The following is a 26436-nucleotide window of genomic DNA, read 5'->3' as shown; positions in this document are numbered from 1 at the left end:
CTTGGGGGTGTTGGTTGACGAAAAGCTTAACATGAGCCGGCAGTGTGCGCTTGCAGCCCAGAAAGCCAACCGTATCCTGGGCTGCATCAAAAGAAGCGTGACCAGCAGGTTAAAGGAGGTGATCCTGCCCCTCTACTCTGCTCTCGTGAGACCTCACTTGGAGTACTGCGTACAGTTCTGGTGTCCTCAACATAAAAAGGACATGGAGCTGTTGGAGCGAGTCCAGAGGAGGGCCACGAGGATGATAAGAGGGCTGGAGCACCTCCCGTATGAAGACAGGCTGAGAGAGTTGGGGCCGTTCAGCCTGGAGAAGAGAAGGCTGCGTGGTGACCTCATAGCAGCCTTCCAGTATCTGAAGGGGGTCTACAAGGATGCTGGGGAGGGACTCTTCCTTAGGGACTGTAGTGGTAGGACAAGGGGTAATGGGTTCAAACTTAAACAGGGGAAGTTTAGATTAGATATAAGGAAGAAGTTCTTTACAGTGAGGGTGGTGAAGCAGTGGAATGGGTTGCCCAGGGAGGTTGTGGATGCTCCATCCCTGGCGGTGTTCAAGGCCATGTTGGACAGAGCCTTGAGCCACGTGGTTTAGGGCAAGGTGTCCCTGCCCATGGCAGGGGGGTTGGAACTAGATGATCTTAAGGTCCTTTCCAACCCTTACTATTCTATGATTCTATGATTCTATGATTATCCGAGGTAACATTTAATTAACTTTGCAATTTAAAGAACATACTACTGTAGCTGTGAATCATAAGTGTATCTGTGCTAATCAAAAGCTTATGCACAAATTTCTATGTCAAAGTAAAATTTATCCTTCTCAAAAAACAAATGTTAATTGACAGACTTTTAGTGGATTATTCTAATTAAGCACTGTTAGAATTTTTCCTCTTGTACTCATTGCATTGAATGTTAATTTGATCTGTTTACTTGCACAGCTTTCAAACTGTGGACTTTCGGTTATAATAGAAGAAAGTTTCACAAAAATTTTTAAATGTCATACACTGTACAGCTGTACGTCTCCAAACTAATCTTAATTTGTGTATTACATAAACCAGTCAAGTTCTAGTTTTTCTGTCGTGTTAACACATGATATGTTCTCAGAAACTTATGTTTGTCTTTCACTACTTCAGGAAACCCTTACAGTTTTATTGTTCATGGTACTTCCATGCTTTGGTGAAAAGTGCCACAGATTCTTTCATCCAGAGATGAAAAGATGTCTACACTTGTTATGATGTATAAAAAGTAATAATATGCTTTTAAAATTATTTCCAGCAGTTTCTCTTAAATAAGTAGCTAATTTCTCTTAACTTTCAGCTGCTTCTATCCATGTAGATTTAAAGAGAGGGAAGCTGTTTGAATAGTGAAGTGTGCTTATGCCTTGATGAAAGCTTTGCCTGGTGGTCTGGTGATGTGAGCCTGGAGCAGTAGCCCCCTTTCTTTTCAAATGAACGCAGTTTTCATTCATATACATATATTGCACTAACCTTCCCTCCTCGCCCCCAGTGTTTTGTTAGTAAGCCTGCATTTTAATGGTAAAGATTTTGTTACAACAACCCCATGCAAAGCTACAGGCTTGGGGAAGCTGGCTGGTGGCTGGAAAACTGCCTGGTGGCAGCTGGGGTATGATCCATGATTGCAGAGGTTCCTGTTTTACTGAGAGTTAAATGTGCAAGCAGAGAGACATAGTCCTCGCTAGCAAGGTTACTGTGTAAGGCAGACCAAAGTAGAAGTCTGAAGAGTGAGCACATATAGAACAATAACAGCTCTCACACCAGCTATCCAGCTGGCCTGTGGGCACCTTTGGCATCCCCAAAAATGTGTGTTTTCAGGAATACGGTAAAATAATAATAAAAATATTCATGGGAAGGTAATTCCTTGTTTGAAGGATGTAGGAGAAAGAACAAATGTGGCTCTTGAAAGAAACATCTGGTAGTTTTAAGCCAGTACCAGAGCTTGTGTTTGAGCAGCAGCCAAACTGATATTTTCAAGTTACTCCAAGATACGGTTCAAAAACTTTCTGAAAAGTGAGCAACATGCTAGATTATGTTTTTTCCAGCCAAATAGCTATTTGATCACTTAAAAAAACGTGGCTTCACAAATGCATACACATTTCCATTGCCAAGAAAATCAGCAGGTAGTTTCCTTCGCATGCTGGTTAGTAAGATTTTGACTGTTTCAATTTTCATTATAGTATTAATAATTTAATCAAGTGTTTTGTATTAATAATGTCAATTACAAATTTCTCCTTTGCTGTGGATTGATCTGTTATTGGCCACCTAACATTTATATGCATATCGTTTTAGGAAGAAAGGGCTGTAAATAAGGATTTCTATCCATCTAATTACTTTAATTGATTTGTGCTGAAATAGTAGACCTTTGGTACTTGTTTCTGTCTTCACATCCAGAATTGACAGCTCACTCTGGTGATGATCAGCCATGGGGATAATAAGTTAAGATTTCAATTAAAAGCATGCAGTGTAGGCTAATCTATGGATCTCACATTAGTAACACTTTCCTGCTAGAGGATACATGTCATGTCTGAGCTGGAAAATATTGTATGAAAAGTACCTAAAGAAGTAGGATAAGGAAGTATACCTAAAAATTGACAAACAAAAAACACTTAGGAGTCTTAGGGCACTTCTTCATATATGTCTACAAATGACACCTAGTAAGCAGCATTACTCCTTCAGGCAAAAGATCACAAAATATGTAGAAGCTAATTTCTACATTCTCTTTCTTGGGTGTCAGGAGAGTAGTGATGCCCTCAGCTACCAATTCCATCTTCTCTAAGTGTTATTTTTCAGACAAAGCTGGCCTAAACCTCCTTTTTATTAGACAAACAGGCAGAAGAATTCCACACATTTGTAGAGTGTCAGACACATTTGTGGTCTTAAAGAGTGCACAAAAAAGCATTAATAAATATTCATCTAGATGGAATATGCTGAATTATAAAGTTTTGTTGATATTATTTGGAGTTAAAATTTCCTTCAGTAAGTTCATGAGAAGAGTTTTCAAAGAGTTTTATATTTTTTACATCTGAAAAGCACTTTTTATTACAAGACTTCAGTGAATTGGATAAAGGTGCAAAGTGCTTACTAAACATAATTGCTGTGTTTGAAGACTATGCTATGGCAGAAACATACCCTAACTAGTCTTAATCTGTGTATTATATTAGCATGTTTTGAAAGAGAAAGTATTAAGTTTTGTAGAAAAAATATGACAATAACCTCAAAGCACTTTTCTCAGTATAAAATTACTTTGGACAAATGTTCTTCCATAATTGAAATATATTATTACGTTTACTATTTTTGTTACTGCAGTTGTAAGCATTCTGTAGTTCAAAGTGTTCTGTTTTAAAGTATATTTTGCTTGATCTGACGGATGTTACATGTTGGTTGCAAAGTGGGAATAATAGGCTGTATATTGAGTCATCTATTTGCTGCATTATGAGTACGAAGTGGAAGTAAGATGGAAAATAGATTGTTTTTTCACTAGGAAGGGAGACAAGGGCTAACTCTACAAAAGCATCTTTATCTTATTCAAACTAATTCCTCATAGAAATTCATGACATTTAAATTACCTCTAATAGTATAATATTCCAGAGATGCTGATTCATTTGCTAATAGCCACTGGAAATATTCCTTACAATCTTTCAGTCAGTGCTTTAAGTCTTCACAGCACTTTGCCTTTGTTGCTTTAAAGGAGAATATATCTCCTTTATCTCTCTGTATATATCTCTATTTTTTAATTCATATCTGTCTGTAGTATTCTATGTTCTGAAATTTGATGCCTCGTAGGACCAGATTTCTAAGAGAAAAGCAAATTCTGTAAAGTGAGTGGCTATTTTGGATTTTCAAATTAAATTACTGTGTATCTTCCTTGAAAACTGGACTACTGAAAAGTTCAATAGAACAATTTTTTGATTGAAGGTTTACTTATTTTGGCCAAAATATTTTTTTCCCCCCAAGGAAAGACCATCTTATATAGATTATTTTTCTCCCTTTCTCATACTGTCAAATCTGTGGCGAAAAAGGTTGATGAAGACTACCGGCATATGTTGCTTGAGAAATTCCAGCTTCTAAATCATCCCCCACTGCTGCTTAGGAAAACAATTCAAATCTCTCGATCCAGAACAACTGGACTTTTTAAGCAGAAAAGACAAAACTGAAGCTTGAATTATTTATGATAAGAGGGCTAAGATAATGGACATCTGAACAAGTTGAAATGTTGTCATCTCATCTACTCACCTTATTTTCCTTTTAAAGTCTGTGGCAAAAAGTAGGTATTCCCTGAGCGTGTCCATCACATTACGTGCCATATTCCTCTTCCTTTTCACGACCTGTAAAGTGAACCCAGGCTCCCTAGCTCACATGTTGACACCCAGACTCCAGATGTTTAAAATGAGGTTCCCAGTGAAGTTTTCGAGCTTTTTAATTGTTTTGGCTTGGTGAATATGTTGTGGCATTGCCTTTTATTTGAGTAATAATTGGGATATAATAGCATCTTTAAAATGAAATCTCTGACACATAAACTAAACCACATAGAGTGGGAGGTGTGCAGAGGTGGATCAGATACGCTAACCAGTTTTTATAAAAATCCGCTGGCTGCCACTTTTTTCTTTATTTTTATTATGTTTGTTTGTTTGGATTTTAAAGTTTGGTTTTTGGTGGTTCCCCCCCACCGCCCCTCAAGTTAATCTCATTTCATCAAGAAAACATAATTTATTGACATTTTGCTGTGGTTTAGTAGTAATCCTAGTTCTCATAAGAAGATGCCCTGGATGGACACCTTATCAACTGTTTCTTACTGTTTTAGCATCTCTCTGAAGTGATTGCTGGGCTGTATGTCATTGAGCACTCTAAAAGGAAACGGACATGCATGCACAGAACAAAGCAGAAAATATATTTCTATTTAAAAAATTGAGGAGCAACAGTGATACAATCCATTTTACAGAATGAAGGCACATATTTTCGTGAGCTTAGAAGACTGAACACTTCTACTAAAACATTATAAATAAAAGTTACAATAAAAAAATGGGTTAGCATTCTTAGTGACATGTGACATTTGATTAAACATGCTAGCTAGCGAAAATACACAAATGAAGGTCACATTTGCAAGTATTATAAGATAGACTACATTTTAATTAGATAGATGAGAAATGTCAGTGAGTTAGTAACTGACCAGGAGTTGCTTAAAAAAAAAAGAATGAAGGAAAACAAAACACCACTCCAAGAGTCAGAATCCTTTACTCTCCATAGATTTCAAACACTACAAAGACAGTTTTAAAAGAAGTTTTGGGGATGGATTCAGTGAATTTGCCTTATAGCTTTCTCTGAAGATAAAATGTATTTTTGTCAAGTTACATAGTACCATTACTGGAGCTATGTTGACAAGTGTTGTGCCTTTTGAAAAAAAGCTGACAGATAAAATATAATGGATAGCATGTGTGCTTAAATTTGTACTCACAGACTATACCTAAGTAATATGTATATACTGCGTATGCCGTCCTTTGGGAAAAGATCCTCTTTCTCTCATAGTCAGCTTAAGCTTTCCCAGAGCACACATGAAGTAAAATTTAACCTGACATAGCTATTACAAATTATAGGAGTAAACTTCTTTCAAATGATCTTAAAATTAATATTTTTTAGGTTTTTTTTCTAAAAGAACATAACCTCAGTAATCAGTAGAAGAGTTTCTCTATTACCTGTGGCACTGTTTTTCCTCATTGTGTTGAATCTGACCAAAGAAAGGCTGAAGAGTGGTGTGTGCTGGAAATAATAAAAGATGCATGGATAATTTAATGAGTTGACACATATTCATTAAAAAGTTACCCAAACTAATTCAAATCATAGTTTGCTGTTGGAAATCACATTGAAGAAAATGTTCACTTGGAATAAAAAAAATACAGTCTATCTTAAAACTGTCATACTGTTGTTAAAATGACTATAAATCTGGTAGTTCTAGTGCAGAGAACTGTGAAGGCTAATCCAAGCTGCTGATTTTATTGTGGCTGGTTTCTAGTTGCTTAATAACTTTAGCATTTGGGCCTGTATATTCCTTACCTGTGTCTGCTTGTAGCTGAGAAACTTCGGGTGTTTCATCCCAAATACTTAAGTTATTTCTAAGAATAAGGTTAGGGAAAATATAATTTCATTGACAAGCTAAAGTGTAACAGAGTTCTGAGAGCTACCAATAGCTATTTGATGGAATTTCTCAAGGATTTTAGGGCTAGATTGGTAAAGCTAAAAAACACATTAGAGAGCAACAGCCGCTCTCCAGTAGTTTAACTATGTACTTAAATAATGGAAAATAAATTTATTCTCCCAAGTCTCAAAAGCCTAATCCAAGCCAAATTAAAGGAATAATTTTATTGTAAATAGTACTCCTATAAGAGTATATTCTAATTAAGCCATTGCAGCTAGGCAGTTCAGAAGCCTAAATCTCTGGAGGCAAATGTTTGGATTAGGAAGTAGGTTTTGTTTTCAGGTAAGCATGATTTCTGCTTTAGTTGTCAGTAATGATCACAGGCTACAGGCTTTCAGTAAACCAAGAAATATTTGCTTATGTATAATTTATTAAATATTTCCAGTTGTGTCTTACAAGAGAATCTTTACTCAGATAGTTCCCCCATGAGCATGACAGGAACCAGAGTCAGGGTGAAATTGCACACTGATCACTAATCCCAGGCAAACAACATTTATACCATGAAAGGTCAGAAACCAGCTAGGGTAATACCACCATTATTGCAGGACCTTTTCACCATGTAAAGTGACTTTTGTATCCTTCCCTTCTCTTTGTTCCCCTGGTACTTTACATCCATGCCACTGAGATGATGTTGATTTTTTTGTTCTTTCAAACCCTGGATTTACCTCTCTGGAGCAAGTGTTCCCCATTCAACTAGATAACAGAGAATTTTAAAATATTTTTTTCAAGTGGGAGAAGAATTACAGTCTTCTTGACTTGATGAGGCAGCACAGAACAAGTTCATTTCACCAAGCTGCCTACACATACTATTTCAGTGAAAAGAAGTTGTCAAAACTGTTTCAAGGTTGTTGAATCCTATTTACTGGAGTAGCTTATTGTGTTATGTATCAAAGAAACAGGAGAGTCATAGCCTAAAAATGAGAAATATTACATTAGCAAAAACAGCACTTTGATTCAAACTTCTGCAGAAAGGGAGGCTGCATGCCACTGGAGATTTCAGTGTGGCTTCTATTTACTTTTGTCTAGCAACGTGATATGTTGGCAAAATTTAGGCAGCCTGGAGAGAGTCTTGCTGTTGGATTTTCTCCTTTTTCCAGTCCCACTTACTGTTTAGCCCTTTACATCTGTCTGGTTCCCACACCTCCTCAAACCTCTTTCCCCTCCAGATGCATTCCTCAACCTGGAAGCTGTTCCAGGCACTCACCCTAATGATATAAGGTCTGATCCCAAACTAATTAGGTTAGGAATACTTGTTAGCGCAAGCTTACAAGGAACTGTAGTATGTCTCATCTCATAAGTTGGCATGCCCTTCCGACTAAAAACAGTAAAAAGTATTACGTAGTAGAATTTTGGAAGTATTAATGGTTATTTTGCTCTCCCATGTGTGTGTAATTTACAGTCTGGCCTGGTGGTATATGAATTAAGTGTAATGGAGGATCCAATTTTTTATGTGTTTATAACTACTTTTTGTTTCTCTTGTGTGCCTGGGCAGCAGGGAGGAAGGCTGCTGATGTGTCTTAACTTGTTTGCTGGGTGAGATATCTGGTAGAAGGATGTTCCTCTCCTGTGAGCAGTATCATCTAAGAGACTTTCATAGAAGCAGATGGAGATAGCAGAGAATGAGACACACAGCAAGGAGGAGAGCTAAGTGGCAGACTTGCCAGAGGAGCAGGGACCTGGCTGCATTTTGTCCTCAGTTTGGGAGAAATGAAAACTTTCCAGAAATGAAAAATTTACTTGTTGAAACAAAGGAAAAATTATCATATAATATGCTTATGTAGAAACATGCAGAGTTGTGTACTTGTTCCACCCACCTTCCAGGCTGACAATACAGGAGATAAGAACATAGAAGCTATATTAAATGGTCTATCTAATAATAAGGATTATAAGTATTAATTTTCTGATTGCTAGTCTCCATTTCTTTGCAAAAGAAGCAATGGAGCTTCAGCTCGGACAATCTAGAAGCCTTTCTGCATACCCATTAAAGGGAGAGTGTTTTGTAATTTTTCCAATGAAATAAGAATAATTTGAATATTTTCAAGCTAGAATAGCTGATGTACTCAGGAACATACTCTAAGGAACTATATTGTGTTGTTAACAAGTGGACTACATAGTTTAAAAGGTCTTGAGACATTAGAATTTTGGTACTGATATATGTATGGCACATAGTATATTTAACAGCCTAATAATACCATATTTCAGTCACACAAAGTATTTATCATTTGCTGAAAAAGTACTGACATAAAATTTTCCCACATCCATGTCCTTTGCCGTAGGGCAAATAGCAGAGAGCTAAAATATCATGCTGAAAATAGCAATGTGCCTGTATCTGCAGAAAATACTCAAGGAACAGTACATTCATTATATCTGTGATTGCAATCATGTTTCCTTTGGAAATCCTATTAAGGTTTATTATGCTTTGTTGTAAAGTTTGGACCAAAGGCAAGTCTGAATTTTTTTTTTTTTTTTAATTATAAAGCAAAATTCCTTCCAGTGTGTATTTCTTCTATGTCTGTGTGCACACTGGAGGAATGTCTTCCCAACAGCTATCACCATTGCTCCCACTTAAAAAGAAAGAAAAAAATCCCAAACAGAACCATGTAGAAATGGATCCTGTAAACCAAAATATGTATCACTGTTAGAATTACACAGGAATAATTCTGTGACACCACACTTTTTAATTTAGTGTTTCCTTTCTGCTTGCTTATCCATGTCATGTAGATTATGGATCATTTGTTCACGTTGGGTTAGAAGCAGAAGGATATGTGTGTAATTAAAAGACAGAGCTGTTGGGGTGTTTTGTCAAAGCAAGAGTCCTTTGCATGGCGCCTTGTATCCTTGTTACTGGCTGCAAGATGGCTGCATCCCAGCTCCATGTGAGAAAACCAAGACTGTGTCCCAGTCTGCCCATTTGCAAATTTTCCTGCAGTATTTCCATGGAGGGTATCAGCAATCCTGGGGTTATCAGAGGATCTGAGCTGCAAGGATGTGAGGAGCTCCACAGTGCCCAACTAATCAGCTTTCCTGCCACTGGGACTGCTACATTCACCACCAAACATGTCCATCCTCTGATGCGGACTGTGTTAGAGAGAGTCTTATCCCTTTCCTGTATCCATATTCCCTGGGGAATGTCTTCCTGTTCTGTTCAGAAAGAAGATATCCGTTCCGCACTAAGCATTTAATGTGATAAGTAAAACTTGTATTTAAATCCAAATTATAAATGAGCTACAACATGATCAAAAAATCTGTATATTTAGAGTTTGCAGAGATGAAAACAGTCATTTTAAAATAATGATCATCTGCTTTTGCTGAATTCCAGCCTCCTCTAAAAGGTAGAAGAGGTGCTGTGAAGGAAAGATGGTGGCTGGGCAGACACTTTTACTAGTGACTTAGGGTCATAGAAATAGAACTAAGATTGAAAACTCATATTGCCATAGGTGAGAAATATAATAGTAAGCCTGATTTTTATATTGTGTTGAAACTGCAGGGGAATTTTCTGTCTTGGAGCTCTATGCTGTTACCCAGCTCTGTTTAGAAGCTGAGTCCCTCATGGAGTCTGGGGTGACTCTGACACTTCTTTTACAAATAAAAGTTTTCTTTTGCATAACTAAATATTCTTTTGAAAAGCGATAGATTTTATCTTTATTCAGTGTTCACTTCGGGGATTTTTTTTCAGAATATTCAGAAGCTGTTCCTGGTCTGCCCACTTCATATGCTGCTATACTAAGAATCAAATCTGGTAGTTCATCTTTACCCTCATTTAATTCAAAGAACAGACCACGATTAAGCAGTCCTTCAATAGGAAGTGTATCTTCACCAGCCTGGAGAGGAGCTGCTCAACATTATCACTCCCCAACAAATCTCTACCACTTTTCAGAGGCCTTCAAACATGATGGTAAGTCTAGTTTCCCTCTCTGAATCTTTGAAACATTTTCCAAAAGCAGAACATTTTATCAGCTTACTTCAGTAATTCTCAGACATAATTTTGAATTCTATTAAACATCACAAAGTTAAAATGAGCCTCTTTCCCTTTAGATTCTTCAGATTAGCCCTAAAGTCACCAGTAAAACTTTCTTAAAGATTCCTATGCAGAAGAGTTTTACACAGGTTTTGCTACATGAAAATAGTAAACCAGTAGTTTGAAGTTCTATGACAGCACAGTTTCATCTAGTAAAATGTCGGTCCTTCTTTTATATACTTTTTTGCTCTTTGGAATTTTTCTTGTTTAATCATGGATGATAATAATGTAAATTAAACATGAATACTAAATTTTATAAAACTACTTTTTCTCTTAATTACCTACTCTCTGATTTCAGCTCAGTCATGCATGCACACGTGCACACGTGGATACACATACCATTGTGATATGGTGTCATTTACCTTTAAATGCAGTAATTCATAGTAACAATACACGTTTTCTCATATTTGGTTACAATTAAAAAAGCCACATTTCTGATACCTGCCATCTTTAGTGATAATATTTGTGTGAATTATGTACAAAGAAAGGTAGAAAGAAAAACAAAAGAAAAGGAGAAAAGAAGGAGGGGGAGGAAGAAACAGGTTAGAGGGTATTTAAACAATAATAGTCTGAGGAAGTAACAGAGGGAAGACTGGTGATTAATACCTCATAGATCAACAGTATTCATGCAGTATAATGACTGTGATTACAGGATTACTGCTTCTCTTGGTAAAGTCTTTGTTTTTGTTTTTTCCCTGAAAGGTACCACCTTGCATGTATTGGAAGCTAATGGTGTATGCATGTGGTTTTTTTAAACAGAAACAAATTACTTGCATCACGTAAGCAGATAAATTCTGTTTGATAGAATTTCTGGAACAGTAGCAGGTTTCTACCTGTGTCCGTCCTCTGCAATGTTCTTTGTAAAAAGTGACTAAACTAAACTCAGTTACCGCCCATGCACCAGACACTGATAACTCCTCCCGACCAACCTGATCTGTGCAGGTGAAAATCAAAGTTAGATTAGAACCAGAGTGTGTTATCCTGGTTTTCAACAGCATGAACATGTAGAAACTGAAGGAAAAGAAATCAGTAGCTGCAAGGCAAAAAAAGCATACAGACGTTAGGAATAATATAGTACAAGCTGGCACTACAAAGCGTCTTCTCCTCAAGTGACTCTGATTTTTGCATCATGCTTTCTTGGGGAAAAGAAAAAAAAGCAACAGCTGGCATAAAGGCAGCTTACTGCTTTTAAATTTCATGTGATGTTTGACTGTTATGCTTAAATCCTTGCTTTGAGAGAGCTCAGAAAATTTTATGTCCATCTTACTCTAAGAAAATTGGATATGGAATAGGATGCACATTTCACCACCTAAGTCCTTGGCATTTTTAGGCAGTACGCTAAGATCATATCTGATATAGGTCAGCAATCATGAGTCTTTCAAAACATAGAGGCCACATTCCAACTCTGCAGTTAAGCTGCTTCTCTTTTGCAGCAGGAAGTGAAGAAACTAACAGGAGACAAAATCTAAAAAGGGCCATAACTCATAAGACCCAGTGACCAGAGTACATGACTTAAAAGAGGGGGTCTTCATCTCTTTTTTCCATGGACTGCATAAAACTGCCTCAGAAGAGTTAGTCCATCACTTAAAAGTCTTTGTATATCCAGCTGTGTAGACAGTTGTAGAAAGAGGTAAATCTGAGGCACCTGAATAATATAAAAACCCCCTTGATTATCTGAAGCCCTAGTATATAAAAGCCCTTGATTATCTGAACCACCTGTATGGCACAAGCACAGGTATGAAACAGAACCTAGAAAAGACCAGCATATTTCTGGTGTGGTAGGATTGAGGCCTCTGTGGCAGGGTAATCTGCATCATCCAAGAGGGCAAGAACGCATCTGCTATGTGAGCTGAATGCAATTTATTTTCAAAACCTCTCTCAGTTCTGTTAATAACTTTGAGATAATGTCTTTGATATTTAGAAAGGTAAGTAAGTTCACTATCTCAATCATCTGTCATTCCACTTACTTACATTAGTAAATTTCTTGGGTTTGATTTGGCCTTAAGGCTTTTCTTTTTTTTCCTTTTTTTTTTTTTTCCTCCAGTTTTTAGCACTCTTAAATGTCTGATATTCTAGTTAGCTTCCTACAACTGGTATATGATAAGTGGTAAGGTTAAGTGGTTGTGTCTGTTAGCCAGGGCTTCCTAAATGAGGAAATTCTACATCACCTGGTGATCATGTGTGGTCATGAGGTGACCACTGCTATAAGTGAGAGGATATTAACAGGAGAGGGGGAAACATAATTTGTATTAAGATTGAGAACTTGAATAATTCAAACATCTAATAAATGGTGTATGCTCAGGAGTCATGTTTGCCATGAGAAAAAAACCAAAATACTTTCATTAGCTGCCTAAGTATTCGGGTTCATAGGTTATTTCTCAACTAATTTCCCAGCAGACATGTTTAGAGGCCTGATACAGCTTCTGAGAAAGGTCCTTTTATACTGACTTTATGCTATTTAATTTACACTGTCAATTCAGCATGTTTTTCATGATATCTCAAAGTAAAAGAACTATGCTGTAGCTCACTGCTAAATTTAAACTGTATGGAATTACTTAGCGTAAACATGGAGTTAAGGCAATACAGTCTTCTTCAAGCTATGTATCAACTTGTAAAGTCATGACTAAAAAATGTGCATAGAAAGTGTGAATTATTCATGAAATACTCTTGAAGAATATTAAAACTGAGAACTCTTTTACTTTCTTACTCTTCAAAAAATTTTTGGAAATGCTGCAGTAAAGATAATTGAACTTACCCTTGAATAAAGACTCTTTTTATCCTTCCATCTGTAGTTTGATACCTTTTAAATGAGAATAACAAACAGGGTCCAGTTCACAACTGAAAGTATTTGAATCAATGATCCTCAAATTGTGGAAGATCTGAATCTAATTTTTATTGAATGAGAATTTCTGATTCCCCGCCACCTACTAGATTCAACACTTACAAGTCTGAATTAAAGACACAAACTACTAAAAATGATTTTATTGCCAAAGAATATTGGGCAGTATTGATTAATGTGGCATGCAGTTTAGATAATATAAACTAAGTTTAGAAGAGATATGTTTGCTTCAGGCCACAGAACAGAGAAAGCATTTTCAAGCAACAGGAAAAAAACCATGTCTTATCTTGCCTAATAAGCAAATAAACATATCTGCTTCAGAAAAGATAAAGTTGAAAAAATATGAAAATAATTTTATCTCTTTTGCAGTGTAAATTCAATCATGCATGTACTGTATGCTGTTCCAGCATGCAGCATACTATAATCAGTGTACATACCTCAGGGCATGTGTATTTGCTGGGACTTACTTGTTGAAAGGAAAGTGTCCTAAGTTTATTAAGTTTAATTGAAACGTAGTTTTAAGATTAAATGTATTCTAAAAATTCATGTCTTATAAATATTTATATATATGTATCTGCTTCTATATATGCAAAATAATTATTAATTGCAGCCACCTTTGTTAATCTTAAAATCCGTTACACACATCTGTAATCATTGGAACATATTTTGCTGTGATAAATAAGTGGGCTTTTTCTTCATTATATTAAGGGAAATTTTCTACTTTGACAGATTATAGGGATATTAAAATGGATAGTCATTCTTTATTTCTCAGGTGTTAAGTGAAAGGTTCTATTGTAGAACCTACTTGTAATATCAATATTAGTACTGAAGTTAATACATTTTCCCAGTGTTTCAGCTGAAAAAAAAGAGGGTTTCTAGCTTTTAGTTAAAGAAAACAGTATGTTTTCTTTGAAAACAAGGTGACAAATTTATATATCTAAAATATTTTCTGAATATACTTAACAGGTTAAACTGTTTGTTTCCATGGTAACAGAAGTTAATCAGAAGACCCTTTAGAGTCATCAGCTCAAGTGCATATAAGAAGCACAAACTGAAAAGAAATCAGGAAAGAAACACATTCAAAAATGAGCTTGATAATGAGTAGCACTAAAACGTGATCCACCTTTACCAAAATATGTCTTTCACTTTGTAGGAACAAAGTGGAATAAAACAACTTCCTTTAATTTTAAGAAATTCTGATTATATGGATGTTTCAACAGCATGTATCACCTTATCAGCAACTCATGAATCTTTCTTAATGTATCCTGATCATATTAATACCCAGGACTGACAGATCTCTGGGATATCATTTTGTCGATGATACGTCAAGAAGGTGTTTTTCTGGGTAGGGTCTGTATTCAGAATACAATGTGTATTTTAGGATGGATGATCTGTTAGTCACCCTTTATTTTAAGCTGCTTTAGAAGTCCTACCATTTTACAGCATCTTGTAGCTTTTCTTTAGAAAACACTTCCATCTCCACATGAGTTCAACAAGCCTTTGAAAAATGGGGGTAAAAAAAGAAAAGTAGGAAGATAAGAAAACATTGTCTTCCCAGTCCTGTAAAAACCTGTGCTGTTTAAATTTTGCTGAGTTGCTCTGCTTTCAAAGGAGAACTGCCATCACCCTATTTTCCAACTGCCATTTGGACAAATTTTGTCACAACAAATGGCTTGTCAGAAGATCTCTCTAGTCCACCTTCAGAGGGATAAGCAAAGCCATCCACCAGTATCACCAGCAGTAAAAAAAGTGCTTCTAAAGGGACGTGAGCACGTGAACAGAGAACACTTGAAGGAATACCTCCTTACCCCATAATCACATGCTGCCTGAGCATATCCCCTCAGATACCTTGTCTGCTGGGCGAAAATACTAGAATGAAAGGAGCTGTTTCCTCCCACCAGCACCTCAGATTGAGAAAATGGCACCAAGACGACTGTTTCTGGCAGTCACTTAGCTTGACTGGTACTGTATCATTGCAGATAGGGTCAAATTATACTAATGGCATGTGATGGAAGTGTAGAATTTGCTACACCCTTTCCTTCTGCAGACAATTATATTTTATAAATATTAAGAAAACATTTACAAGTACCTTATTTATTTTATTCTTTAAAAATACAGCACACAGAATTATCAGACACTAAAAATAATATTGCTAATCCAGTTTAAACACAGGTCTTTGAACAGGGTATTAGTTCCTTCCTGCCCATCTCTGTGGTCCAGGAATTGGTTCTCATTCACAGTGTATTTATTGACCTGGAATTATATAGAGGGTTGCGGCAAGAGAGCTGTGTGTTGAGGAATGACACTATTTCAGTTACTACAGAATTAAAAGTACAGGAAACATTCCTGTCTACAGTTTGTTCTCATGGTATTTGCATTGCTCAGCAAGAAGAACTAAAGAGCGTTTTATAATTTTTAATCAATAATTGAGGGAGAGATTGAAAGTATCTCTTTATGTAACAGAGAAACCACATTTTGTCTACTGTCCAAGATTACACAGATTCCAGTTTCCATTCCCATGAGGATTTAAATACTTTTTACTAAGAATTCATATACTGTGGTATTTCTTAAGTGCAAATGTACTGCAAGGAGAATTTTAGAATTCAAAGAATATTTGAGTACTGCTATCAAGAATTTAAGAAGAAGGATTTTACCAATATTTTGAATGTTTTCCGTATCATTGCCTTTCTGAGCAATAATATCACAATATTCTGTGCAATAGTTTAAATAGTAAATGTTAATGAGAGTGCTTAATGCTTTTAATTGCCTAGATTGAAAATGGCAACTTAAAATTCATAAGTGAACCACACCCTAGCTGTTACGTTGCTTGGTTGCAATACATACCTGAAATCCCAAAACATACGTGCCACTCTATAGTAAATCACCTGTCTCGTGGCAGTTAAATATACAGAAAGCTGGTTGTTTCAAATAAAAGCCTGCATGAGGAACAGAAATAGTTCGCTTGAGAAATTAAAATAGTAAATCTAAATATACATGTTCTCAATATGTATATTGAAAGTTCATCTCTTTTATGCTCTTGCCTAAGTTAGAAGGAGATAATAAGGTATGGAGTTCAAATCATTCAATACAATCTCACACTGGAATGTCCAGTTTAAGAGCATGGGTCACTGTTACTTAAAACATGAGAGAAAACAAGCCTGATGCTTTCGGACCCCTGAAGGGATCAGAAAATATATGTGTATGAAAATGTGTCTGTGGGTATATAAATAGCATGTGAATGCACGTATAAAGAGATATATAAATTAAATACATAGAGGAAGTAAAGACAACAAAGAAAAGGTATAGGGTAATTTCCCCTAAAGACAACAGATAGCAGAAGAACCAGTCAAAGGTTTGTGAATCAGAAAAAATTATTTCATATCAGTTTTGCACAGAAAGGGCAATTAACATGGACCTCCCCTTGTGACACAGTCCATGGCTGTCGGGAGACTCCGGACCCCTGTGGGACCATGTCATGCTGCAGGCTGAAAATTGCTGTGCTTCCTTATCCTGATGTCAATGGCTTTGTAGAAAACCAGAAAAATCCCTAGCTGAGCACCTGCAGAGAAAAGGAACTGACCGTGCCACAGTCTGGTCCTGTCCTTGCCTAGGTCTGCATAGGCAAAAGTCACAACAACAAGCCACTGTAGTATACATGGGCACACAATGCCCAGGGCTCTGCCAAGCTCGATGACTCAACTTTAGTCTGTGTCGTTGTAGAAGGCAGTTAGTGTCTGGCAGGGTGGTGGAGGAGAGGAGTGCGCCATCGTCTGGTCCTTTCCTTGTCTGGGCCTGCAATTGCAAAAGGCAGGAGAAGAAAGTAAGCGGCAGCCACCGTCTTTCACATGGGCAAGCCCTACCAAGGGCTGTGCCAGGCTCGATGACTTAACTTTGTGTCAGCATCCTTCATAGAAGGAAATGAATCTCTGGCTGTGTGGATGAGGACAGGAGAGCAGCACGGTCTGGTCCATTCCCTGTTGGGCCTGGCAGCTGTTACAGAAAGGAGAAGAAATGAAAAAGCAGCCACCCTGAGTCACCATGGGCACCAGTGCCCATGTCTCTCCAGCCTCAGTGACTTAACTTTTTGTGAGAATGCTCTGTAGAAGGCATTTAATATCTGACTGTGTAGGTGCGTAGAAGGGTGCTCCATGGTTAGTCCATTCCATGTCGGGGCTTGCACCTGAAATGGCTGAAGGAGAAGCAACAGCATCAGGCACTCTTGTTCGCATGGGCAATCCCTGCCCAGGGCTGTGCCAGTCTCGATGAATTATATTTGTGTAATGTCCTTTGAACAAAGAAGCGAATCTCAGGCTGTGTGGATGAGGACAGGAGTGCACCGGGGTCTGGTCCATTCCTTGTCGGGGCTTGCAGCTGTTAAAGAGAGGACGAGAAATGACACAGAAGTCACTCTGAGTCACTATGGGCACCAGTGCCCAGATCTCTGCCAGCCTCAGTGACTTAACTTTTTGTCAGCATCCTCTGTAGAAGGCGTTTAATATCTGGCTGTGTAGGTGCGTAGAAGGGTGCATCGTGGTTGGTCCATTCCATGTTGGGTCTTGCAGCTGACATGGCAGAAGGAGGAGCAACAGCATCAGGCAGTCTTGTTGGCATGGGTAAACCCCTAGCCATGGCTCTGCCAGACTTGATGACTTAACTTTGCGTGAGTGTCCTTTGTAGAAGGAAGCGAATCTCTGGCTCTGTGGCTTTGGACAGGAGTGCAGCATGGTCTTTTGTTGTCCTTGTCTGGGCCTGCATCTGCAAAAGGCAGGAGAACTAACTCTGCTGTCCCCATCAGAGTTCTCCATGAACGAGCGCGGCTCAGGTGTCTGCCAGGCTCAGTGACTTAACTTTGTGTCAGCATCGTTTGTAGAAGTCATTTAAAATGTGGTTCTGTGTTTGACGACAGGAGTGCACCATGGTTTTATGTTGTCGTTATCCGGGCCTGCATCTGCAAAAGGCAGGAGAAGAAACTATGCGGTACCCATGAGATTTACCCGTGAGCAAGCGCTGCCCAGGTGTCTGTGAGAGTCAGTGACTTAACCTTGGTCTGTGTCCTTGTAGAAGGCAGTTAGTGTCTGGCAGTGTGGTGGAGGAGAAGAGTGCGCCATTGTCTGGTGCTGTATTTGTCTGGGCCTGCAATTGCAGAAGGCAGGAGAACAAAGTAAGCGGCAGCCACCGTCTTCCACATGGGCAAGCCCTGCCCGGGGCTGTGTCAGGCTTGATGACTTAACTTTGTGTCAGCATCCCTCATGGAAGGAAGTGAATCTCTGGCTTCAGAGTGGATGAGGGCAGGAGTGCAGCGTGGTCTGGTTGTTTCCCTTTTGGTGCTTGCAGCTGTTAAAGAGAGGAGAAGAAATGACACAGCAGCCAGCGTGAGTCACTGTGGGCGCCAGTGGCCAGGTGTCTGCCAGCCTCATTGACATAACTTTTTGTCAGCATCCTTTGTTGAAGGAAGCGAATCTCTGGCTGTGTGGTTTTGGAGAGGAGGTCACAATGGTCTTTTGCTGTCCTTGTCTGGGCCTGCATCTGCAAAAGGCAGGAGAACAATCTATGCGGTACCCATCAGAGTTGTCCGTGAGCGAGTGCGGCCCAGGTGTCTGCCATAGTCAGTGACTTAACTTTGTGTCAGCGTCGTTTGTAGAAGTCATTTAAAATGTGGTTCTGTGTTTGACGACAGGAGTGCACCATGGTCTTTTGTTGTCGTTGTCAGGGCCTGCATCTGCAAAAGGCAGGAGAAGAAACTATGCGGTACCCATGAGAGTTACCCGTGAGCAAGCGCTGCCCAGGTGTCTGCGAGAGTCAGTGACTTAACTTTGGTCTGTGTCCTTGTAGAAGGCAGTTAGTGTCTGGCAGTGTGGTGGAGGAGAAGAGTGCGCCATTGTCTGGTGCTGTATTTGTCTGGGCCTGCAATTGCAGAAGGCAGGAGAAGAAAGTAAGCGGCAGCCACCGTCTTCCACATGGGCGAGCCCTGCCCGGGGCTGTGCCAGGCTCGATGACTTAACTTTGTGTCAGTGTCCTTCATAGAAGGAAGTGAATCTCTGGCTTCAGAGTGGATGAGGGCAGGAGTGCAGCGTGGTCTGGTTGTTTCCCTTTTGGTGCTTGCAGCTGTTAAAGAGAGGAGAAGAAATGACACAGCAGCCAGCGTGAGTCACTGTGTGGGCCAGTGCCCAGGTCTCTGCCAGCCTCAGTGACTTAACTTTTTGTCAGCATCCTCTGTAGAAGGCGTTTAATATCTGGCTGTGTAGGTGCGTAGAAGGGTGCGTCGTGGTTGGTCCATTCCATGTTGGGTCTTGCAGCTGACATGGCAGAAGGAGAAGCAACAGCATCAGTCAGTCTTGTTGGCATGGGTAAACCCCTAGCCATGGCTCTGCCAGACTTGATGACTTAACTTTGCGTGAGTGTCCTTTGTAGAAGGAAGCGAATCTCTGGCTCTGTGGCTTTGGACAGGAGTGCAGCATGGTCTTTTGTTGTCCTTGTCTGGGCCTTCGTCTGCAAAAGGCAAGAGAACAAACTCTGCGGTACCCATCAGAGTTCTCCGCGAGCGAGTGTGACTCAGGTGTCTGCCAGGCTCAGTGACTTAACTTTGTGTCAGCGTCGTTTGTAGAAGTCATTTAAAATGTGGTTCTGTGTTTGACGACAGGAGTGCACCATGGTCTTTTGTTGTCGTTGTCCGGGTCTGCATCTGCAAAAGGCAGGAGAAGAAACTATGCGGTACCCATGAGAGTTACCCGTGAGGAAGCGCTGCCCAGGTGTCTGCGAGAGTCAGTGACTTAACCTTGGTCTGTGTCCTTGTAGAAGGCAGTTAGTGTCTGGCAGTGTGGTGGAGGAGAAGAGTGCGCCATTGTCTGGTGCTGTATTTGTCTGGGCCTGCAATTGCAGAAGGCAGGAGAACAAAGTAAGCGGCAGCCACCGTCTTCCACATGGGCAAGCCCTGCCCGGGGCTGTGTCAGGCTCGATGACTTAACTTTGTGTCAGCATCCCTCATGGAAGGAAGTGAATCTCTGGCTTCAGAGTGGATGAGGGCAGGAGTGCAGCGTGGTCTGGTTGTTTCCCTTTTGGTGCTTGCAGCTGTTAAAGAGAGGAGAAGAAATGACACAGCAGCCAGCGTGAGTCACTGTGGGCGCCAGTGGCCAGGTGTCTGCCAGCCTCATTGACATAACTTTTTGTCAGCATCCTTTGTTGAAGGAAGCGAATCTCTGGCTGTGTGGTTTTGGAGAGGAGGTCACGATGGTCTTTTGCTGTCCTTGTCTGGGCCTGCATCTGCAAAAGGCAGGAGAACAAACTCTGCGGTACCCATCAGAGTTGTCCGTGAGCGAGTGCGGCCCAGGTGTCTGCCATAGTCAGTGACTTAACTTTGTGTCAGCGTCGTTTGTAGAAGTCATTTAAAATGTGGTTTTGTGTTTGACGACAGGAGTGCACCATGGTCTTTTGTTGTCGTTGTCAGGGCCTGCATCTGCAAAAGGCAGGAGAAGAAACTATGCGGTACCCATGAGATTTACCCGTGAGCAAGCGCTGCCCAGGTGTCTGCGAGAGTCAGTGACTTAACCTTGGTCTGTGTCCTTGTAGAAGGCAGTTAGTGTCTGGCAGTGTGGTGGAGGAGAAGAGTGCGCCATTGTCTGGTGCTGTATTTGTCTGGGCCTGCAATTGCAGAAGGCAGGAGAACAAAGTAAGCGGCAGCCACCGTCTTCCACATGGGCAAGCCCTGCCCGGGGCTGTGCCAGGCTCGATGACTTAACTTTGTGTCAGTGTCCTTCATAGAAGGAAGTGAATCTCTGGCTTCAGAGTGGATGAGGGCAGGAGTGCAGTGTGGTCTGGTTGTTTCCCTTTTGGTGCTTGCAGCTGTTAAAGAGAGGAGAAGAAATGACACAGCAGCCAGCCTGGGTCACTGTGGGGGCCAGTGCCCAGGTCTCTGCCAGCCTCAGTGACTTAACTTTTTGTCAGCATCCTCTGTAGAAGGCGTTTAATATCTGGCTGTGTAGGTGCGTAGAAGGGTGCATCGTGGTTGGTCCATTCCATGTTGGGTCTTGCAGCTGACATGGCAGAAGGAGGAGCAACAGCATCAGTCAGTCTTGTTGGCATGGGTAAACCCCTAGCCATGGCTCTGCCAGACTTGATGACTTAACTTTGCGTGAGTGTCCTTTGTAGAAGGAAGCGAATCTCTGGCTCTGTGGCTTTGGACAGGAGTGCAGCATGGTCTTTTGTTGTCCTTGTCTGGGCCTTCGTCTGCAAAAGGCAAGAGAACAAACTCTGCGGTACCCATCAGAGTTCTCCGCGAGCGAGCGTGACTCAGGTGTCTGCCAGGCTCGGTGACTTAACTTTGTGTCAGCGTCGTTTGTAGAAGTCATTTAAAATGTGGTTCTGTGTTTGACGACAGGAGTGCACCATGGTCTTTTGTTGTCGTTGTCCGGGTCTGCATCTGCAAAAGGCAGGAGAAGAAACTATGCGGTACCCATAAGAGTTACCCGTGAGCATGCTCTGCCCAGGTGTCTGCGAGAGTCAGTGACTTAACCTTGGTCTGTGTCCTTGTAGAAGGCAGTTAGTGTCTGGCAGTGTGGTGGAGGAGAAGAGTGCTCCACTGTGTGGTGCTGTATTTGTCTGGGCCTGCAATTGCAGAAGGCAGGAGAAGAAAGTAAGCGGCAGCCACCGTCTTCCACATGGGCAAGCCCTGCCCGGGGCTGTGCCAGGCTGCATGACTTAACTTTGTGTCAGTGTCCTTCATAGAAGGAACTGAATCTCTGGCTTCAGAGTGGATGAGGATGAGGGCAGGAGTGTACTATGGTCTGGTTGTTTCCCTTTTGGTGCTTGCAGCTGTTAAAGAGAGGGCAAGAAATGACACAGCAGCCAGCGTGAGTCACTGTGGGCGCCAGTGGCCAGGTGTCTGCCAGCCTCATTGACATAACTTTTTGTCAGCATCCTTTGTTGAAGGAAGCGAATCTCTGGCTGTGTGGTTTTGGAGAGGAGGTCACGATGGTCTTTTGCTGTCCTTGTCTGGGCCTGCATCTGCAAAAGGCAGGAGAACAAACTATGCGGTACCCATCAGAGTTGTCCGTGAGCGAGTGCGGCCCAGGTGTCTGCCATAGTCAGTGACTTAACTTTGTGTCAGCGTCGTTTGTAGAAGTCATTTAAAATGTGGTTTTGTGTTTGACGACAGGAGTGCACCATGGTCTTTTGTTGTCGTTGTCAGGGCCTGCATCTGCAAAAGGCAGGAGAAGAAACTATGCGGTACCCATGAGATTTACCCGTGAGCAAGCGCTGCCCAGGTGTCTGCGAGAGTCAGTGACTTAACTTTGGTCTGTGTCCTTGTAGAAGGCAGTTAGTGTCTGGCAGTGTGGTGGAGGAGAAGAGTGCGCCATTGTCTGGTGCTGTATTTGTCTGGGCCTGCAATTGCAGAAGGCAGGAGAATAAAGAGAGCGGCAGCCACCGTCTTCCACATGGGCGAGCCCTGCCCGGGGCTGTGCCAGGCTCGATGACTTAACTTTGTGTCAGTGTCCTTCATAGAAGGAAGTGAATCTCTGGCTTCAGAGTGGATGAGGGCAGGAGTGCAGTGTGGTCTGGTTGTTTCCCTTTTGGTGCTTGCAGCTGTTAAAGAGAGGAGAAGAAATGACACAGCAGCCAGCGTGAGTCACTGTGGGGGCCAGTGCCCAGGTCTCTGCCAGCCTCAGTGACTTAACTTTTTGTCAGCATCCTCTGTAGAAGGCGTTTAATATCTGGCTGTGTAGGTGCGTAGAAGGGTGCGTCGTGGTTGGTCCATTCCATGTTGGGTCTTGCAGCTGACATGGCAGAAGGAGAAGCAACAGCATCAGTCAGTCTTGTTGGCATGGGTAAACCCCTAGCCATGGCTCTGCCAGACTTGATGACTTAACTTTGCGTGAGTGTCCTTTGTAGAAGGAAGCGAATCTCTGGCTCTGTGGCTTTGGACAGGAGTGCAGCATGGTCTTTTGTTGTCCTTGTCTGGGCCTTCGTCTGCAAAAGGCAAGAGAACAAACTCTGCGGTACCCATCAGAGTTCTCCGCGAGCGAGCGTGACTCAGGTGTCTGCCAGGCTCAGTGACTTAACTTTGTGTCAACGTCGTTTGTAGAAGTCATTTAAAATGTGGTTCTGTGTTTGACGACAGGAGTGCACCATGGTCTTTTGTTGTCGTTGTCCGGGTCTGCATCTGCAAAAGGCAGGAGAAGAAACTATGCGGTACCCATGAGAGTTACCCGTGAGGAAGCGCTGCCCAGGTGTCTGCGAGAGTCAGTGACTTAACCTTGGTCTGTGTCCTTGTAGAAGGCAGTTAGTGTCTGGCAGTGTGGTGGAGGAGAAGAGTGCGCCATTGTCTGGTGCTGTATTTGTCTGGGCCTGCAATTGCAGAAGGCAGGAGAAGAAAGTAAGCGGCAGCCACCGTCTTTCACATGGGCAAGTCCTGCCCGGGGCTGTGTCAGGCTCGATGACTTAACTTTGTGTCAGCATCCCTCATAGAAGGAAGTGAATCTCTGGCTTCAGAGTGGATGAGGGCAGGAGTGCAGCGTGGTCTGGTTGTTTCCCTTTTGGTGCTTGCAGCTGTTAAAGAGAGGAGAAGAAATGACACAGCAGCCAGCGTGAGTCACTGTGGGCGCCAGTGGCCAGGTGTCTGCCAGCCTCATTGACATAACTTTTTGTCAGCATCCTTTGTTGAAGGAAGCGAATCTCTGGCTGTGTGGTTTTGGAGAGGAGGTCACGATGGTCTTTTGCTGTCCTTGTCTGGGCCTGCATCTGCAAAAGGCAGGAGAACAATCTATGCGGTACCCATCAGAGTTGTCCGTGAGCGAGTGCGGCCCAGGTGTCTGCCATAGTCAATGACTTAACTTTGTGTCAGCGTCGTTTGTAGAAGTCATTTAAAATGTGGTTTTGTGTTTGACGACAGGAGTGCACCATGGTCTTTTGTTGTCGTTGTCAGGGCCTGCATCTGCAAAAGGCAGGAGAAGAAACTATGCGGTACCCATGAGAGTTACCCGTGAGCAAGCGCTGCCCAGGTGTCTGCGAGAGTCAGTGACTTAACCTTGGTCTGTGTCCTTGTAGAAGGCAGTTAGTGTCTGGCAGTGTGGTGGAGGAGAAGAGTGCGCCATTGTCTGGTGCTGTATTTGTCTGGGCCTGCAATTGCAGAAGGCAGGAGAAGAAAGTAAGCGGCAGCCACCGTCTTCCACATGGGCAAGCCCTGCCCGGGGCTGTGGCAGGCTCGATGACTTAACTTTGTGTCAGCATCCCTCATGGAAGGAAGTGAATCTCTGGCTTCAGAGTGGATGAGGGCAGGAGTGCAGCGTGGTCTGGTTGTTTCCCTTTTGGTGCTTGCAGCTGTTAAAGAGAGGAGAAGAAATGACACAGCAGCCAGCGTGAGTCACTGTGGGCGCCAGTGGCCAGGTGTCTGCCAGCCTCATTGACATAACTTTTTGTCAGCATCCTTTGTTGAAGGAAGCGAATCTCTGGCTGTGTGGTTTTGGAGAGGAGGTCACGATGGTCTTTTGCTGTCCTTGTCTGGGCCTGCATCTGCAAAAGGCAGGAGAACAATCTATGCGGTACCCATCAGAGTTGTCCGTGAGCGAGTGCGGCCCAGGTGTCTGCCATAGTCAGTGACTTAACTTTGTGTCAGCGTCGTTTGTAGAAGTCATTTAAAATGTGGTTCTGTGTTTGACGACAGGAGTGCACCATGGTCTTTTGTTGTCGTTGTCAGGGCCTGCATCTGCAAAAGGCAGGAGAAGAAACTATGCGGTACCCATGAGAGTTACCCGTGAGCAAGCGCTGCCCAGGTGTCTGCGAGAGTCAGTGACTTAACCTTGGTCTGTGTCCTTGTAGAAGGCAGTTAGTGTCTGGCAGTGTGGTGGAGGAGAAGAGTGCGCCATTGTCTGGTGCTGTATTTGTCTGGGCCTGCAATTGCAGAAGGCAGGAGAAGAAAGTAAGCGGCAGCCACCGTCTTCCACATGGGCAAGCCCTGCCCGGGGCTGTGGCAGGCTCGATGACTTAACTTTGTGTCAGCATCCCTCATAGAAGGAAGTGAATCTCTGGCTTCAGAGTGGATGAGGGCAGGAGTGCAGCGTGGTCTGGTTGTTTCCCTTTTGGTGCTTGCAGCTGTTAAAGAGAGGAGAAGAAATGACACAGCAGCCAGCGTGAGTCACTGTGGGCGCCAGTGGCCAGGTGTCTGCCAGCCTCATTGACATAACTTTTTGTCAGCATCCTTTGTTGAAGGAAGCGAATCTCTGGCTGTGTGGTTTTGGAGAGGAGGTCACGATGGTCTTTTGCTGTCCTTGTCTGGGCCTGCATCTGCAAAAGGCAGGAGAACAAACTATGCGGTACCCATCAGAGTTGTCCGTGAGCGAGTGCGGCCCAGGTGTCTGCCATAGTCAGTGACTTAACTTTGTGTCAGCGTCGTTTGTAGAAGTCATTTAAAATGTGGTTTTGTGTTTGACGACAGGAGTGCACCATGGTCTTTTGTTGTCGTTGTCAGGGCCTGCATCTGCAAAAGGCAGGAGAAGAAACTATGCGGTACCCATGAGATTTACCCGTGAGCAAGCGCTGCCCAGGTGTCTGCGAGAGTCAGTGACTTAACCTTGGTCTGTGTCCTTGTAGAAGGCAGTTAGTGTCTGGCAGTGTGGTGGAGGAGAAGAGTGCGCCATTGTCTGGTGCTGTATTTGTCTGGGCCTGCAATTGCAGAAGGCAGGAGAAGAAAGTAAGCGGCAGCCACCGTCTTCCACATGGGCAAGCCCTGCCCGGGGCTGTGCCAGGCTCGATGACTTAACTTTGTGTCAGTGTCCTTCATAGAAGGAAGTGAATCTCTGGCTTCAGAGTGGATGAGGGCAGGAGTGCAGTGTGGTCTGGTTGTTTCCCTTTTGGTGCTTGCAGCTGTTAAAGAGAGGAGAAGAAATGACACAGCAGCCAGCGTGAGTCACTGTGGGGGCCAGTGCCCAGGTCTCTGCCAGCCTCAGTGACTTAACTTTTTGTCAGCATCCTCTGTAGAAGGCGTTTAATATCTGGCTGTGTAGGTGCGTAGAAGGGTGCGTCGTGGTTGGTCCATTCCATGTTGGGTCTTGCAGCTGACATGGCAGAAGGAGAAGCAACAGCATCAGTCAGTCTTGTTGGCATGGGTAAACCCCTAGCCATGGCTCTGCCAGACTTGATGACTTAACTTTGCGTGAGTGTCCTTTGTAGAAGGAAGCGAATCTCTGGCTCTGTGGCTTTGGACAGGAGTGCAGCATGGTCTTTTGTTGTCCTTGTCTGGGCCTTCGTCTGCAAAAGGCAAGAGAACAAACTCTGCGGTACCCATCAGAGTTCTCCGCGAGCGAGTGTGACTCAGGTGTCTGCCAGGCTCAGTGACTTAACTTTGTGTCAACGTCGTTTGTAGAAGTCATTTAAAATGTGGTTCTGT

The 26436-nt window shown here is 42.1% G+C and overlaps 1 protein-coding gene across 6 annotated transcripts in view; it reads left to right on the top strand.

Moving 5' to 3' along the window:
- CNTN5 (contactin 5) overlaps window positions 1-26436 on the top strand; it is a 642678-nt gene that overhangs the window by 368118 nt on the left and 248124 nt on the right. For 5 of the 6 annotated variants that reach the window (XM_030475688.1, XM_030475690.1, XM_030475689.1 and 2 more), the window contains one exon: window positions 9878-10096. The exons of the other annotated variant lie outside the window; for it this stretch is intronic. In XM_030475688.1, coding sequence (XP_030331548.1) covers window positions 9878-10096 — 219 coding nt within the window. The remainder of the gene's footprint in view (window positions 1-9877; window positions 10097-26436) is intronic. 6 annotated transcript variants of the gene reach the window in all.

Source organism: Strigops habroptila, chromosome 2 (assembly GCF_004027225.2).
Source record: "Strigops habroptila isolate Jane chromosome 2, bStrHab1.2.pri, whole genome shotgun sequence".
Taxonomy (NCBI): domain Eukaryota; kingdom Metazoa; phylum Chordata; class Aves; order Psittaciformes; family Psittacidae; genus Strigops; species Strigops habroptila.
Note: the sequence above shows the minus strand (reverse complement) of the source record. Positions and strands in the feature narration are given on the sequence as shown.